The sequence below is a fragment of the Osmerus mordax genome, chromosome 5, assembly GCF_038355195.1.
Source record: "Osmerus mordax isolate fOsmMor3 chromosome 5, fOsmMor3.pri, whole genome shotgun sequence".
NCBI classification, from domain to species: domain Eukaryota; kingdom Metazoa; phylum Chordata; class Actinopteri; order Osmeriformes; family Osmeridae; genus Osmerus; species Osmerus mordax.
In genome coordinates, this window is record NC_090054.1 from 11,886,167 (window position 1) to 11,902,237 (window position 16,071).

Genomic DNA, 16,071 nt, shown 5'->3' on the forward strand with positions numbered 1-16,071 from the left:
AGCATTTAAGAAACGTATAAATATCAATACATTGTTTAAAACCAAAAACTAGTTAGATATTTTTGTGAACATAATATTTTCTTATTATTTTCATGTTGGTACCTTAATGTGATAAAATCCTTTTTTTGGATGTCGTTGTAATACGATTAAATTAATCATACTAACATACTCACTGGTGTATGGATATGTTAACTTCTTTTAATTGGATTGATTTTAACATTTGTAATAGTAATGTGTGCAACAAACCATACAGTTAGCCCCTAACAGGCTCATTTACAACATAAGATTTCTTTAAAACGTACATGAAATAATCCTGTCTACATTTGAAGTACATGAATTTAACAATACAGTCATTTCTAGCCTGAGACGTAGTCTCCATTTAAGCCACTAGATAACATTGTTGCGTTTCCTACCCAAAGCGTTTCAAATACACGGTCCATCCACCCAATAGTGAACTGCATTTCCCTGTATGCCTCACAAAGGTTTCATGCTATGAGTGGTTAAGTTCATTTTTAACAAAAATAATTTCAAGCCACAATATGGGCTCACAAGCTAACCTCAAAAGGCGAGTGTGTGTGCAGAGAGCTTGACAATGGAAGGGTGCTCTTGTGCAAGATAAATGAAACAGTGCGTGTCTGTTGTCAAACTTAATCACTTTTACCCTTTCCAAATTCCTTGCCTAGAAAGCTTCATGAAATCGTTGGTGCTTTTAACTCTACTGTAGTTGCAAATCTGTTGTTTGGCAAACATGAGTCTAGAGATACACCTTGTGTTGTATATAATATAGTTCTAGCCTTTCTGTTTATGAAGACAGGATAACAAAGTAGATAAAAAGAAAGATGAGGAAGCTGTCTCACATCTTTAAAACAATCGCACAGGTAGAATCAATTGTGTGTTTTCAATGTAGCTATTCATTTCTAGCACCATTGGATAAAAGCTAGTCACAGGAAATTTAATTTTGATCTCTGTATAAGCTGTGATACATGTTAAAACTGGGTACTCGATGTAAATCCCTTAAAAGGCCCCCTTTCTCTTCCAATAGTTCACAGAGGCACAAGATTTCTCCACTGACATGATCGGTAGAATAACTAAAATCACTTTCCTAAACCATTATAACATAAAACCACATTTTATGCTATAATGCACCAAATGTAGGTTGCAAGGACTCCTTGGGTAGCAGGTGAGATCAATTTAATAATTCCATATGCAGTGTTGATTTAAATATATCCATCCTATGAATACGCGTGAAGACAACAGCATACCACTAGGAAATGGGTAGAAACCAGAAGGTTAAAGGCTATCCCACCTTGCGATAACCTTACAAAACAAAAAAAATATGACAAAGTTATTTTTACTTTATAGGGGACCATGTATTGTAGACAGGACGTTTTAATGTCAGAGCAAAATGTTTTGTTTTTTTAATAGTTGTACACCAGCAAGGTCCTTGAATTACTTTTACCTATGCCACAAAGACATGTCTTTGCCCTCTCTCCCTTCAAACTAGCAGTTAATGCCCTTTAAGGGAATCAATTTTTGTTGATGAGCCAGTATTGACCGTTAAGTGGCTTAGTACTCAGTCAAACTATGATTGTAATGAAGCCTAACCTGTCACCTAATGTGCAAATTTCAGAGCGGCTTTAGGGTCAGTGGTTAAACTATGGAGAGCAACACAGTACCCAAATAAATACCATGGCAACATTTTGCCCCAAAACACACCCATTGTGTTTGGTTCCTGTATGAAGGAAGTCATCTTCATAGTGGAAGTAGGGCATGGGGGCAATTAACACTAGAGCTACTCCTGACATAGAACAGACTTGCAGGGGGTGCAATTATCACATCTGAAAAACAAAACAAAAGCGCCTCCTTATTTCTTGCAGCGCAGGCGTTTGGACTGCCGTGGTAGGTCTGAACTCTTCCTGGTGCGTTTAAAGGGTGGGCTGCAGTCACCCTCCGCCCCTCCAGGCAAAACGCTGCTTGCTGTGGCCATGGCACCGGGTGTGGTTGCCACAACTGCCGTGACGGAAGAGGGAGACCCGGCGGAAGAGGAGGCCGATGTGGAGGCCACTGCCGGCCTGGACCCAGAGCTGGGCGGGACTCCTCCAACGGCGCTGTCCATCAGTTCCCTGAGCTTGTGCTCCAGCTCCGCCAGCCGGGCATTCTGCTCTCCGATGACCTGCGTCTGTTCCAGCAACTTCTGTTCCTGGTCCTGCAGCTGTTTCTGCTGCTCCAGTTGCTTGACACGCACCTCCTGCATCTCCCTCCGCAGGGCCGTCATGGACGCCCCATTCACCTTCACCTGCTGCTGCACTTTGGTCATCTCTGAGCGCGATGGCGTGTTCTTGGCCAGCAGAGACATGGTGGTCAGGGAGGTGGATGGGCCGGCCACTAGAAGGGAAAGGAAGGAAGAGAGTGTGTGGTTTACCTTTCATGTACTATGGGAAACTTTGTAAAACAGAAAAGATCAAATGAGAGAATAATCGGTGCAAACACACTTCCCACAAATCCAAATTAGACCCATTGTATTAAAAGCATCTGCTAAATTAACGTTTAAAACATGGACATCTTTAGAGTTAATTTAGTTAGCAACCTGGGGCAGATCCAATGAGGCGCCCAGACAAGTCTGCCCCAGGCAGCCTCTTTTTCAGAATGGGAACGATCTTCTCATCAAAGTACTCCATGGCCATCGAGGAGATGTCCCGCAGCTCTTGCAGGACCTCATGAGCCCGCTGGGGAGCACGTGTGGAGTTGACGTAGCGCAGCACGCGGTAAATCTCATCAATCACCTGAGGGGAGGGAGAGAACCCACACAGGAGGTTAATCACATGGCAAATACTTCCCAGTAAGGGAGAATTGGATTGTGTTTTATTTAAAAATATATATTGTTAGGTTCATTAACTACTGCAGTGTTACACAAAACAAGGCAAGAAAACTCCTTTGTCGTGAGTTAAGTATAAACATTAAGGCTCATATTTATGATAGCGGTGAACTAGTAATAGATTTCAGGGGCAGGAGTGCCATCTAGTGGCGGAATAATTAAGCAAAGGCCTGAAACACACACACACACACACACACACAATTAGAGAATTAAAAAAATGACTCACTTTCCACAAATAGCATACACTTGTTTACACAGATTTACTTTAAATTCATTCTGTCCTAGAGGTCTACATTAGAGGATTTATATAATTATGTACTCACCTTTCCAGGGATGAAGCAGCAAAGATTGGAGTCCACATATTTCATGAAGGTCATGTTGAGAAGGGACAGGCGAGTTTCAACAGCAGCTAGGATATCAGCGTGACGAGCCAATGAGTGGTTCCTTCGCTCTGATTCACGCCTACCAACCAAATAATAATCCCACTAAACATTTACACACAGGCCAAACACATTCCAAATATTAATAAAAGTTTGCCCTTCCTTGTATACATATAAGGGCAATACATAATTGGCGCGATAGAAGTACTATTATGCAATGGCAGATATTTGCTTTTGTTTATTTTGGCTTGCTCTCACAGAGATCACAGACACGGGTCAGTTTTCAGTACACCATGTGAGTCACTTTATCCTTGCTCACCTGCTTCATATATACATGGGCTCTGTGCATTAGCGCCCTCTATATGCACTCATCAGTCCAGCTTTGACCAAGAAAAGACAGATCTACAGCCCATGGGCATTAAGTAAGAGAATGAAAAATAATTGATAAAATTACAGTAAAGGTGAGTAAAATTACAGGCTGACTTGGATGAGAATGATTTAAAATGCTGAGTTGCATGAGTTTAAGTTTTCACTGGTGTCAACACACCTTTCTACAATGCAGATCTTCGACTGTTCTGAGGTAACTATGAGAAAAGCACTTCCAATTGTACAGATGTTTTCAAATAATTTAGCCAAATAAAATAAATGTTCAACCCGATGGCATTTTGTTTTGTGTATGCTTAAATAGGAACATCAATTATTATGGGATAACCACAAGTCTCCCATTCCACCTTGTGTAGAAGACACTAACCTAGGTAGCTGGGCTTTGACCTGCCTCTGGCACAAGCTGTGGTAGCGTTCCACCCTGAGGAAGCCTTGGTTCAGCATGCGCTGGTTGATCATGTCCATACGCTTGCATACCTGGCAGGAAATAGGGACAAACAAGTATGATTACGTGCATGTTTGCTGGCTTTAAGAATACTGCCTTACAAGCATGTAACTTCATTTATTTATGTAAAAAGGACTATTGGGATGAAGGTCTGCACACACAGGTCCAGTAAACGTGGTAAACTATGAAATTACTAAAGTTACGATAAGTGTTGGGTGGCTGAATAAACAAAGTTGAGTGTACAACTAATGCAGATTATCTTGGCTCAAAAAGCTTCAGATAAAGTTAACATTTAATGCTATATCAGTAAATTGTGCAAATATTATGACCATATTATGATTACATAGTTACTTTGCACGTGTTTGTTTCATTAATATAAGACTGAGGCTCTGGAATTCAACTTGCTATCTATCCTTTGATTATTGGTTCGCCAATCGTTTCTTCTTTTTACCTACATAGTTCTTGCTCAATATATGGGCCCTAGTTGTTGGTAGACGGGTTTCCCTGCACGCAACCTGCGATGAGCTAACATTGGCTAGCTAGCCAGCCAGCCTAGCACCTCCTGCGTTGTTGATTTAAAGGCCAATGCCAGAAAAAAGGAGTAGCAACCATTACAACCGTCATAATAGTTTGCATCAGTACAGGGAACTTGGACACCAAGACGTTATCATACACATGCAAAATAAAACGAATGCATTGCTTTTCATTGCTTGACCTCAGCTCAATCAGATAGTGTTTGCTAGCTTGATAATTAGCGCTAGCTACCGCTTGTAGACTCCGCATACTAGGCAGCTGCAGTTTGTTTTGTTCTCTCTTACCAAGCGTAGTAGACTAATTTCGTCGTATGACAAGAAATTCAGAATGGTCTCAATAGCCACAATAGGGAGTCCAAGTAGAGGATTGTTCTGATGCGGTTGATCGGGTGGTGGTGTAGACAACCTCGGAGACACCGAGTCGGAATCCAGGGACCCTACACCTCCCTCAACTCTCTCTACAACGGCCGCCATCTTCATCTAACTAGAGAATGGGAAGTGACGTAATGTGTTTTTTTTGGGGGGGGCGTAATCCCTTTCCTCATGATCGTAGTACTTCGAAAATGTACAATGACCACCCCTATTCTAAAAACAAATTTAGGAGTGGTCTGAAAAAATTATACTATAGACGAAGACAACAAGGTTGTAAGTTTGAATGACACGCTTTAATTATTATCTGGAGCAGGTTCATCCAGATTTACGGCAGCAATCTCTGGCAACATAACTCAGGAAAATTACTAATTTTTCATAATTGTAACAACAAACACATCTGAATACAAAACACTCTACTGTACAAGTTCCATTTCAGCATCAAATGCATCAGTATTCCACCGATTTAATTTGAGCAAATCCAACAGTTTGAATCACGTTACATGACACTCTCCAGATTAACCCAATGTTCCATTCTTTTTCAGGAAATATGATGAATATGCATTTGGTCCAACTGAATTTGCTTTCAATCCACCTCTGTTGAGTCGAGTTCATTGAGAAATCTCCGACATTTACTCATAAGAACTTTGATAGCCTCCGTGACCACAACATCTGGAGGTAAGATGCCAGTGGACTCAACAGAAACTGTAAGGGCGAAAAAGAAAAAATGAACAACAAGGGAAATCTATGTAAAACTACACACAATGTTGACTACAATAACATGCAACTGAAGAGATGTGTTATGTGGTGCTTGCTATGTCTTTATTGTATCTGTATTAGCTGCAACAGGAGTGGAATTAGTGATGGTAAATGATTAAATACACAGGCAAACATACAGATGAAATGGTCCCGCACTCTGGCCAGCTTTACAAGATTCTTGAGGTCATCATGTCTGAGAACCTCCCTACTGCATGTGTCTGGGCGGCTGTTCACAACTTTGGCAATAACCTTTCCTGCAGGGCAGAGGACCACAATCATAAACCCAATCAATGGTATAACAACTCATTATGTAAGGAAAAGCTTGTGGAAATCATTTCCATTAAGTTATTACCATTGCAGTTTTCCAATTCAATTACACCAGGTGAGAAACAGCTCTTCAGCCTCTCTGCCTTCTCGCCCTCTACAGTTTCCATTAGAGTGATCTCTGGGAGGAGCCTGTAGCTGGCTGTTGCAACAGGTGAGAACTTTGCATGGTCTTTACCTGTAGGATTGGAGCACAAGAGCTAGCCAATCAGAATAGTAAGACAGCTTACTAGAAATATGTATTTTAAGTTATTTGAGAAGTCTTCAAATTAGACAGGTCTGAAATATACTATACATAACCAAATATTAAATCCATCTAAACTAATAAATATTCCCAGTGTCTGAGTTGACAGAAATGTATCTCACCGATGCCCTTCACACAGCTCATGACAACGTCAAGCTCCTGTCCTGGCCGTAGCTGTGCTATCAGGATGTCCCCGTGGACAGGGCCAATATTGGCATCGGCAAACACGTCAGCCTGGTTCCCAATCGGGACCCACTTCATGTCCTTGGAGTACACTGAGTAGAAAGACAAGAGGTCAAATGAGCGACCATGCACAGGAACACAAAATCCTACATTGATTGAAACTGAGCTGTATCTATATAGCCTGGCTCTGCCCTCCTACGTACTTCCGCTCAATTTTGATTTTGCTTCTGTACTAGGTCTGGGATTTCTGTGTATTAGTCGGTTTTCAGAAGAAAAAAATGTGTAGGTCCAATCAGCGAACAGAGGGAGTGGCTGAGAACGATGACATTGATGTTGTGCATTAGTTTGAGTTGTAGTTCAGTAATGGCGCAGAGAAAGATGCGAGCGAAGCTATTCGGTCTGTTGTGGCAACGCTGCCGAATATCCATAAGTTAAAGCCGGAGCAAGAACAATCCTTGCTGAGTTTTGTTGGTGGCCATGATGTTGTGGCCCTCCTCCCCACAGGGTTCGGGAAAGGTTTGATTTTCCGGCTGCGGCAGCTAGCTCTGTTACAGCAGTGGTGAAGGAGTTGGCTAAGGCGAACGCTAGCGATTGGTTATGGCAGATCAGTGGCTCTGAGCAGATCCAATAGTTTTAAACTTCAACAGAGTATCCGCCTTCAAGGAAGTAAACGCTTGTCAATGGAGCAATCCCAGACCCTCTGTACAAATTAAATGTACAGGGGTCTGGTTAGGACCAGGCTAGTATCTATAGGGGTATTCATCAAGGATTTATATGATCTGCGCATTATAATGTTAGGTGTAGCTTTGTGATGTGTCAAGTATAGACAGTGAGAGCAAATGTATTTGTATTGAGGTCTAAGACTCCTTATTTACCCATATGGTTAAGGTACAGCTCCCTGGGGTCAGACGAGTCTTTAGGGGCCCTAGGGTTCCTAGTGCATTTGATTTTCAGCTGGAGTTGAATTGTGTCTATTTCTGTGCCTTCTTCTTCCCCTCCTTCCTCCCCTGAGAAAAGAAAATGACAAAGGAAAAAAAAAATACTAAGCCTTTGGACAGTCTTAAGCCTTACACTGAATTACTGGACATAGACTATGAAAGAGAGGGGGGGGGGATGTACCAATGTTTCTGTATTCGAACAAACGAGGGTCAGCTTTGATGGGGATGAGGCCTAGTCTGTGGGCAAGAATCTCATCCTGTATAATAGATGTGTTGTTGTAGATATACACTTTTTCAACTGCCATGGTGGGAACCTGAGAGAAGAAAGATAATAAGTCCTTGGTAGCCAAAGTTGTGTCACTTGCATGCATCCACTTTAATACAGCCACAATCATCTTGCACACAATCACCTCAGCCAGCATTATCCTACGAAAGGCATTTGCAATGGCAGCATCTATTCCCACCATGTCGAACTCCATGGTTGTCTCATCCATTTCCACAATATCGATTCTGAAATTCTGCAAAGAATGGTGATTATATATTTTTATTATGATTGATTCAGCGAAGACATTTCACAATAAATCACCTCAACATTTTCTTTTTTTTATGTGCAAAATACATGTCGGTCTCAGATTCATCGACAGGCAGTGTCAACGATAAGAAGTTACCTTTTGGAATTTCTGCATATTCCATGCATCATCGTAGCCCGGGTAATTACCAGGGTAGTCAGTTGTATGAACCTGCAAGCATTTGCATAAAACAAATCTAAAGTTAGCTAAGCCTTAAGCACAACTGATTTGAACATGTTAGCTAGCTGAACGTCACATGTGAACTAGCATACCACCGGTATGGTCAACAGTTAGGTTTGCTAGCTTGAACTAGCCTACCTGAACCATGCAAGTTAGCAGTCTTATCCACCCGTACGTTTCCCAATCATCGACCAAAAATACAGTTACCGGTTTATCTTTACACAAGAAGATTGACCAACTACTTACATTCCGAACACCAAATTCTTGTAAAATGACTCTATTCCGAATTTCATCCACGTTGCTCCTGGACGCTGCCATTTTGACAATGTTTTCATTGACGTCTGTTATCCCCGCCTATCTGTACTTCTTCGGTGGTACTCGCTGCGTGTAACCTCCACTAGATGGGGTCATTAACATAAATCTTTATTCATGGTCCAAGCACCGTAGTTGTTTTATAATGCATCCCAAGCAGTGAGGCTTTACGAGTAGTGAAACTACCTTGACCTACCTATGGGGATAGAGGGACAATTAACCCATATGTGGCACTATAATAGACCAACATGATGAGCCCTGAGGATTGATTTGAACTAGCGAAACCAAAACCAACAGAGTGACATTTTACCTGACATTCACTCAAAGCTTTGTTTCTCGAAGCCACTGCTTCAACAACAACAACAACAACAACAAAAAGACACATTATTTATATACTTTATTGCTGGCATTAAGAGTCAGAAGAACACATTTTGAGATACATGACATTTCCATCATGAAATCAACCGACAGGTGACATAACTACAGTATACAGACTGTATATAGAAAGCAGCAACAATCTACAAAATTCCTGTCAAATATGGCCTCCTCCACAACAACTCAACAATACTAACCAATGTTACTTCAGTTGGCATCTCTGTTATTGTCATTACTAGTCAAATTAATAAAAATTATTCTGTATGGAACATAAACAAATTCCTTACTTGATTCTTGATTGATTTACTATCAGTGTACAACACAGGGCCAGTTCCAAGATTCAAATGGTGATGATGTACTTAAAGCAGTTTTACCAAAACAAACTGAACTGTTATATACCACATTGCAGCAATAGTAGCCTATAATACAAATATATTCTAATCTGGTTTTAAGATTGTTTTGTTTGTCTGCTCTTGATTAATACAAATTGTTTCACTCTTTAACCTAATTCAGTACATCATTTTACTTACACACCATTCCTAGTTACAGATCAATCAAACTGATCAATTGCCATTGTGCAACACCAGGTTTGCACACTGCTACCAAGGGTTATTATAGCACAGTACATTGTGAAGATACTGTTCTAATTCTAATAATATTTGGACTCACAATAGATCTTCAAATCTTTTCTTTTGCCATTATGGATGAATGAACAAGTCACACAGCAAAACACACACTGAACCCTCAACCCAGTTAAGCCTGTTTTTGGCTGTGGATTTAGACTGGAAAAAACACACAATAATAACACAAGCACAATCTCCTATTTGCTGAAAATACATTGATAATGAAAACATGAAACGTTGAAATAGGGTACAAAACAGATTACATAAAGTTTGATTTCATGGTACTTTTTTTGCAAATGACCACTGTAAACTACCACATACGGCAGACCAACCAAAGATATTGTTTTCTTCGGATGATGAGGCACAGTCAATCAAAGATTGCTATTATACAGTAGCCTATTTCTCTCTTTTGGGGCTTTTTTGCAGCTATTCATATCCATACACCAAGGCTAGCTTTAGCTATGCAATGTAGCCTAATGACCCAACTGGAAAATGTCGAAGGGGCATTCTCAAAATGTGATAAAAGTTTTGCAAATTAAAGGAGAACAGGCTTAATACATATACGTTTAAGCTTATAACAAAGCAATAAGAAACCTTCTTTTCATACATTTAGTTCTGTTCTGTCCTTCATTCATTGTACCTACATTTGCCATGTTTTTCTATATATTTGTGGGTTCTTGGAAACATGTATTTCTCCTGCTGTAAGACAGATCATACTTTAGTAGGCTATATGGGTCACAATATCGAGTGTATGAGCTGCCATCTTGGCCAAGGAGCACAGTGTTTGGGTTTCACTCCCTCTTCCTGTCCTCCATCAGTCTACCGCGGTGCTGGAGCGGGCGCAGCAGGCAGGACTGCGGATGGAGGCCATCACCCCGGCCCTCTTTCTCCTGCGCCCTGTGTCATTGCTGCTTTTGCACGAGGTGATGGTGTCCTGGCGAGACAGCTTGGCGGCACGGCCTGCCGTCTCCTTGATCTGCAGCTCCAGGTGCCGTTGAATGGCCAATCCCAACTCTTCAGGGTCCACCGACGCCCCGTACACCTCCCACGTCATTCCCTCCGCGTCCCACTTCACCTCTTTCACCGGGGTCTTCTGGCCGCCGCTCGCCACCTCCGCCACGCCGTTAGCGTTCTCGGCCCGGTTGGGGGAGTCCTCGACCAGGCAGACCTGGGGGAAGACGTGGGGTGGGGGAGGCTCAGGGGCATGGACTGTCTGCACCCCTGCGTCCCTGAGCTCCTTGCAGGCTGTCATGGTCCCTGTCTCCCTTGTGGCGGCTCGGGTACTACAGCCGCCGTACTCCTCCCCCTGCGGCGGCCCTCCACCACCAGGGGGCAGTGGTCTCACCCAGGTGCAGTTGAGTTTGCAGCAGCGCAGCATGCGCTTGGCGTCCAGCCCGGTCTCACTGACGGAGGAGATGAGGCGAGGGAGGGCCAGGAGGTTAGCTGCCGGGTGACCCGCCATCAATCTCGCGTCACGATAATCGGAGTCCACGCCGGCTTGGCGTGGCGCCTGCTGGGTGGGGGCTGGGATGGGCTGGGGGTGGCAGTAGGCCGCGAACGTGTCCTCCAGGGTCCCATGGTGGACAAACGCGCCGTGACACATACCCTCCTCACAGTGCGGGTGGTGGTGGGGAGCATTTCCGCAGACCTCCGACGTAGGATTGGAAGGACCAGAGCTGCACATCCTGACACACCCGCCCGGAGGCTGCGGCTTGGGGCTACCTCCTCCGCTGTTTCCCCCGCGGCAGGTGGTGGTGACTGCGTTGCAGTGCTGCAGCTGCATGGCCTGCTTGCAGGCTAACATGGGGTGGGCCTGAAGAAGGGCCTCCTGAGGGGTGTCTCTCCCAGGGTAACCAGGGGGCGACGGGCCTCCAGCCTCCCTGACCAGATGGAGGATGTCGGAATGACTCCTCTGAACAGGCAGCGGTCCTGGTCCCAGCCTGTCCCATCTCAAGTCTCTCTGGGAGGTGGAGGAGACTGCAAGGCCTTCCCTACACACAGACAACATCATGCCCCGGTCGACTTGGAGGCTATGATTTGCAACGCCTCCTAGCCTCTGTGATGCATTTGCCTCAGCTATGCTGTGGGGGCGGGCTGAAGTCCTGGGTGGCACTGGATCCGCCGGGTGTTGGGTAGTACACCGGGGGTCTGCAGGTGACTTTTGACTGTCCACCTGACTTCTACCAGCATTGTCTCTCTGAAGAAATGAAGTTTGACGGTCGCTGGATGTCTTTGGTTCCTCTTGGTGCCGTGGGGCAGTCAGCACGTCAACAGAGCTCTTGGAGAGGGGCAGTAGGGGGTCAGCGGAGAGGGCCCCATCAAGTGGCACCGTGGCACCCCCCGTTGGGAACAACTCAGAAGCGGGTGGCCCGCCCTCTGCCATGAGAAAACCCTGTGGCAGACAAAGAGAAAGAGAATGTTACCAGCGTGAGTATCTCAGACCCGTAATCACCCCTCTCAGAGCAGCCAACACAGTGCATCATGACAACGGAATGAACACAGTGATTTGGTACTAACCAAATTGGTTCCTTAGTTCTCACATGACTCATTCGCGATGGTGAGGTGGGCTGCAGGCCTTACATAGCAGTAGACACTAGTCGGCTGGAAGACCGTAGGTTTTTGACTGTTCTAGACATTTTAATGATCAAAACCCCTTTTTCTTCATGTTGCTTTCGATCTCATTAAAGTGTTAAAGCTTTCATTGTCTCTGCCAACAGATTGCGATGACAAACAAAGCCAAGAGGGTATTGGTTGGGGCACAGACGGGTGGGCATGGACAGTTGTCAGGTAACCCTGGTAGAGGCAGAGATTAGGCCGATCAGATTAGTTTTGGATCAGCTGTTTATCCATAAGCTTAAAAGAGAAACATAGGATTGTCTGTACCTTCTTAGAAAGCATTAGTTGGAGGCCAAAATGCTGCATCTTTTTGGTCTGAGTTCCACCGTACAGCAAGGATCTGTAAAAACCTTTTACTTTTAAGACACAGTGTTGGCCGTCCTCATAATGCTGTAACACTACATGGGACACTACTGCTTGCACAAAATGGCCATTGTATTTGAGTTGTTAAAGGTCTTATCCCTCCCTCCTTTATATAAGTGAATGCCTTTCTAAGAACATCAGAGGGTGGTGGTGAGCTGCCCTAACCCCAGGGGGGACCTCAGTCCACTCAGTCCTGAGTATAGGCAACACCTGTCTGCGCGATACAATCAGGTACCATACTGGAAGATATGAATAGGCCATATGGATAGCAACCATTTGGAAAGATTGATGATGAGTAAAATTACAACATATAAACAAATGCTGGAATAGATTTCTGGGATTCTTTTCTAGCTCCCAAGCATGCCATTGGAATGAAAGATTGAATATATTACATATTGTATATATATTAAAATGCAATAACACTGTGTATTTCAAAATGTGGTTAGCAAATCCTAATGTCAATTAACATTGTGAAAGGCCACACTTATTCAGGAAATTACTTGCCCAAATTGCAAGTGGTTCTCTAATCAGGCAAGAGGCCTTTTTATTATTTTTTGGAAAGGCAACCATGTTGGGCACCTATCTGCAAGGGTCCTCAGATCAGAAGTCGCTTTGTCGACTCTGAAGAGGTGTGCAGCTATTTTTAAAGGAAGGGCTTGGCATCACACACAACGATCCCACCACATCAAGGAGCTTGATATGTGTGAAAACTGGTGTTGATGGGAGTAGGATGAGTGACGTGCAGCTTTTGTGTCTTAGGTCAAGAAATAAAGGTTCATCAAGAAATAAAATGATGTAATATGATCCTGTTGCTTTGCCTAATATTATCAAATTCTGTAACCTTCTGCAAAAGTATGCCAATTGAAAACCCCGAACACATAAAAATCTATATATCATCCATCGAGAATAGATCTAAAACAACAAAAAATGTGCTTTAGATGGAAACATTACCCTGAGAAAGCAGTCCAATATAAGGTGGATAAAAGTATGGCCAATTGTTGCTTGTCTTCCTGACTCACTTATTCAAGGCCTGCATGGATTTCCTACCTCAATGGTGCTAAAAATACCCTGGTAAGTGAAATGACGCCCCCCCAGACCACACACAAACAGGAGTATGCATAGGAACTTGCGCACATGTACACACTCCCTAACAAATCATACTCCAAAACACAACCCTGAAATCTAACAGTCAGGTAGTTCAGGGCAGAAAATACTGACAGCCTTTCTCATGCAGACCAGTAACGCCTGCTTACCTTTCAATCTGAGCTTCGTGCCTGAGGTCTTTCTCTTCACTTCTTCTCCTTTACTAGGCTTCAATTCGTTTTCCCAGCTTTCTGAAGAACCGACGTCAATCCAGGATCTCGTAGAGGAAAAAGAGAAGCTGGTCCCCCCCTCACATCCACAGGTGACTCCCCCTCTAGCCACGCACTACCTACTACACCCTCCCTCTTTCTTTCTTCGAGTCTCCTCCTCCTCCCCCCCCCTCCCCTCTCCCTCTCTCCTCTTTCTATCTCGGCCCCAGCCGTGAACAAGATGGAGGAAACCTTTAGATAATCCCTTCTTTCATCTGATTACAAATGTGAGGCTGCACTTGCAAATCTTCAATTTCCCTCTCGTGGAGACCGAGTGTGGATAGGAGGCAGAGCTAGATGGAGGTGGCTGTTTGGCTGTGTATGGCGGTGGTGGGTAGATGGGAGGAGGGGATTGGAGGGATGGAGGGGGAGGGGAATGATAATGAGGAGATATAGTCAGGCAGCCGGCGTCACTGTCACTCCATCCACCTGGAAGAGAGAGAGAAAGAGAAGAGGGAAAAAAAGAGATGGAGGAAAATGCATGAATGAATGCGATGATTTTTTTTTCTTTTCGTGATGATAACTGCCGCCCCCTCAAATAGACACTCTCTTTCTATTTGTGTGGTCTCTCTCTCTCTTTCTCTCTCTCTCTCTCTCTCTCTCTCTCTCTCTCTCTCTCTCTCTCTCTCTCTCTCTCTCTCTCTCTCTCTCTCTCTCTCTCTCTCTCTCTTTCTCACAAGCACCGTTTCCCATCCCCCCTTCATCCCACTCTCACACACACACAATATATATAAATATATATATTATATATATATTTCACCAGCTCTAACCCCTATTGCCTTACCCACACCCCATCACTCTGTCCCTGTTGCTATGGCAACTGCAATACTCAATGGGACTCTGTTGAATGTTCATTTTTTCAAGTCCCTGTGAGGCAACAGACGGTTCATCAGCTGGGAATGTTCATGGTTGTCATGTAAAAAGAGAAACGTCTGCTTTCACACCTAGACATATGCCCTCCCCATCATATGCCATGTGTTTGTTGAGAATGATAGAAATGTACTGTATAATCAGTTCAAAGATGTGAACATCATTTGCCAGTGTCACATTTAGATTTGGAGGCTATGCAAGTCATTGCCTTTACACCACCTATACATCATTTTGAAGATTCTCATGACCTCTTTCTCGTCATACTGTACTGTACACCATTGACGAAGAAAGTGTTTGGTCCGTCTCTTCATTAACGGAGTGACTAAGTTCAGTTGAGTTCTGGATATTATAAGTATTATCAATCTGCAGATTGGGAGAGAAAAAACAGACCTCTGACTATAAATGACAACACAACACCAGGCTTAGGTCTCAATCATGTCTCTCTCTGCTCTGCAGGCCAGAGGACCATCTTTTATAGGGCACAAGAATGTAAACATAGATAGTGACAGTCAGGCAGTCATGGTGTTACAACAGTCACAGAGAAAGAGATTCACAGCTCCCAGCCCGTGACCACTCTCAGGGCAGAGAGAGATCATAGGTGGAGCTCTCCCCGTCGTCATCACAAGAGACTAACCCAGTACTTTCTCCTGGCCCCGGACATCTATTCAACCTGACACAAAGATACAACATACTGTCATCAATAGCAAACTCACATGAGAACATACTAACTAGAATCTAATGACTAGTTCTATTGATTAGTGAAAGTTCTATTGATTAGTGAAAGTTCTATTGATTAGTGAACGTTCTATAGATTAGCTCGATTGATTAGTCAATAATGTAAGGAGCAGTGCTTATCCCAATTTCCTCCACACCAGCAAAATGTCATCCGATGAACTGTACAGTGAAATACATTCAGATATTACAAAAGCTGTGTCCGGCCCACAAAACAAGCATCCATTCAGAAGCACAATAAATGGTGACAATCTATTGTCTCAGGGGCATCTGGGTTCGGCTGTACAGGAAGAGGGAATTGTAACTATGACAAAGGGTCTCTCCTCACCACGGCAACAGGTGGGAGATGAAGGAGATAGCATACTCTGTACACTCGAGGACAACATTTGATGTATGTCAGAGTAATAAGACATCACTGGCTGCCATCAAGCAAGCTTGTCAGAAATATCAAATTACAGAGCTTGTTTACCTTTAGGCAATGCGCTGAGATGGGCATGCCTGCTAATGATAGCATAAGTCAGACACAAAAGGCAAAAATAGGCCTAATTACTCTATCTTAATAGGCAGTGCAGCGATTAGGGAGATGTCTATGGTCTCTAAAGGATGTGTGGGGTCAGGGGCGTGTCTAGGCATGGGCAACCTAGG

The 16,071-nt window shown here is 43.7% G+C and overlaps 3 protein-coding genes across 4 annotated transcripts; all 3 read right to left on the bottom strand.

Annotated features, from left to right (window-relative positions):
* Positions 1–90: 90 nt before the first annotated feature.
* Positions 91–5,097, bottom strand: fbxo28 (F-box protein 28). The gene is made up of 5 exons (XM_067237093.1): positions 4,903–5,097; positions 4,007–4,116; positions 3,199–3,337; positions 2,588–2,783; positions 91–2,385 (listed from the first exon to the last, which is right to left on the bottom strand). The coding sequence occupies exons 1-5, from the start codon at positions 5,095–5,097 to the stop codon at positions 1,865–1,867; spliced, it is 1,161 nt and encodes a 386-aa protein (XP_067093194.1). The 3' UTR covers positions 91–1,864.
* A 167-nt stretch (positions 5,098–5,264) lies between these two features.
* polr1c (RNA polymerase I and III subunit C) lies at positions 5,265–8,529 on the bottom strand. Its single transcript, XM_067236560.1, has 9 exons — positions 8,430–8,529; positions 8,103–8,174; positions 7,845–7,952; positions 7,616–7,748; positions 7,372–7,503; positions 6,436–6,588; positions 6,098–6,247; positions 5,883–5,999; positions 5,265–5,691 (listed from the first exon to the last, which is right to left on the bottom strand). Exons 1-9 carry the CDS (start codon positions 8,499–8,501, stop codon positions 5,573–5,575), a joined length of 1,056 nt encoding a protein of 351 aa, XP_067092661.1. The 5' UTR covers positions 8,502–8,529; the 3' UTR covers positions 5,265–5,572.
* Positions 8,530–8,906: 377 nt separating this feature from the next.
* Positions 8,907–13,859, bottom strand: si:dkey-191g9.7 (uncharacterized). Of its 2 annotated transcripts, XM_067236706.1 has the most exons (3): positions 13,726–13,859; positions 12,377–12,449; positions 8,907–11,885 (listed from the first exon to the last, which is right to left on the bottom strand). In XM_067236706.1, the coding sequence occupies exons 2-3, from the start codon at positions 12,413–12,415 to the stop codon at positions 10,308–10,310; spliced, it is 1,617 nt and encodes a 538-aa protein (XP_067092807.1). In that variant the 5' UTR covers positions 12,416–12,449; positions 13,726–13,859; the 3' UTR covers positions 8,907–10,307. The 2 variants fall into 2 exon arrangements, with proteins under 2 accessions (XP_067092807.1, XP_067092808.1); XM_067236707.1 differs by lacking the exon at positions 12,377–12,449.
* Positions 13,860–16,071: the final 2,212 nt, after the last annotated feature.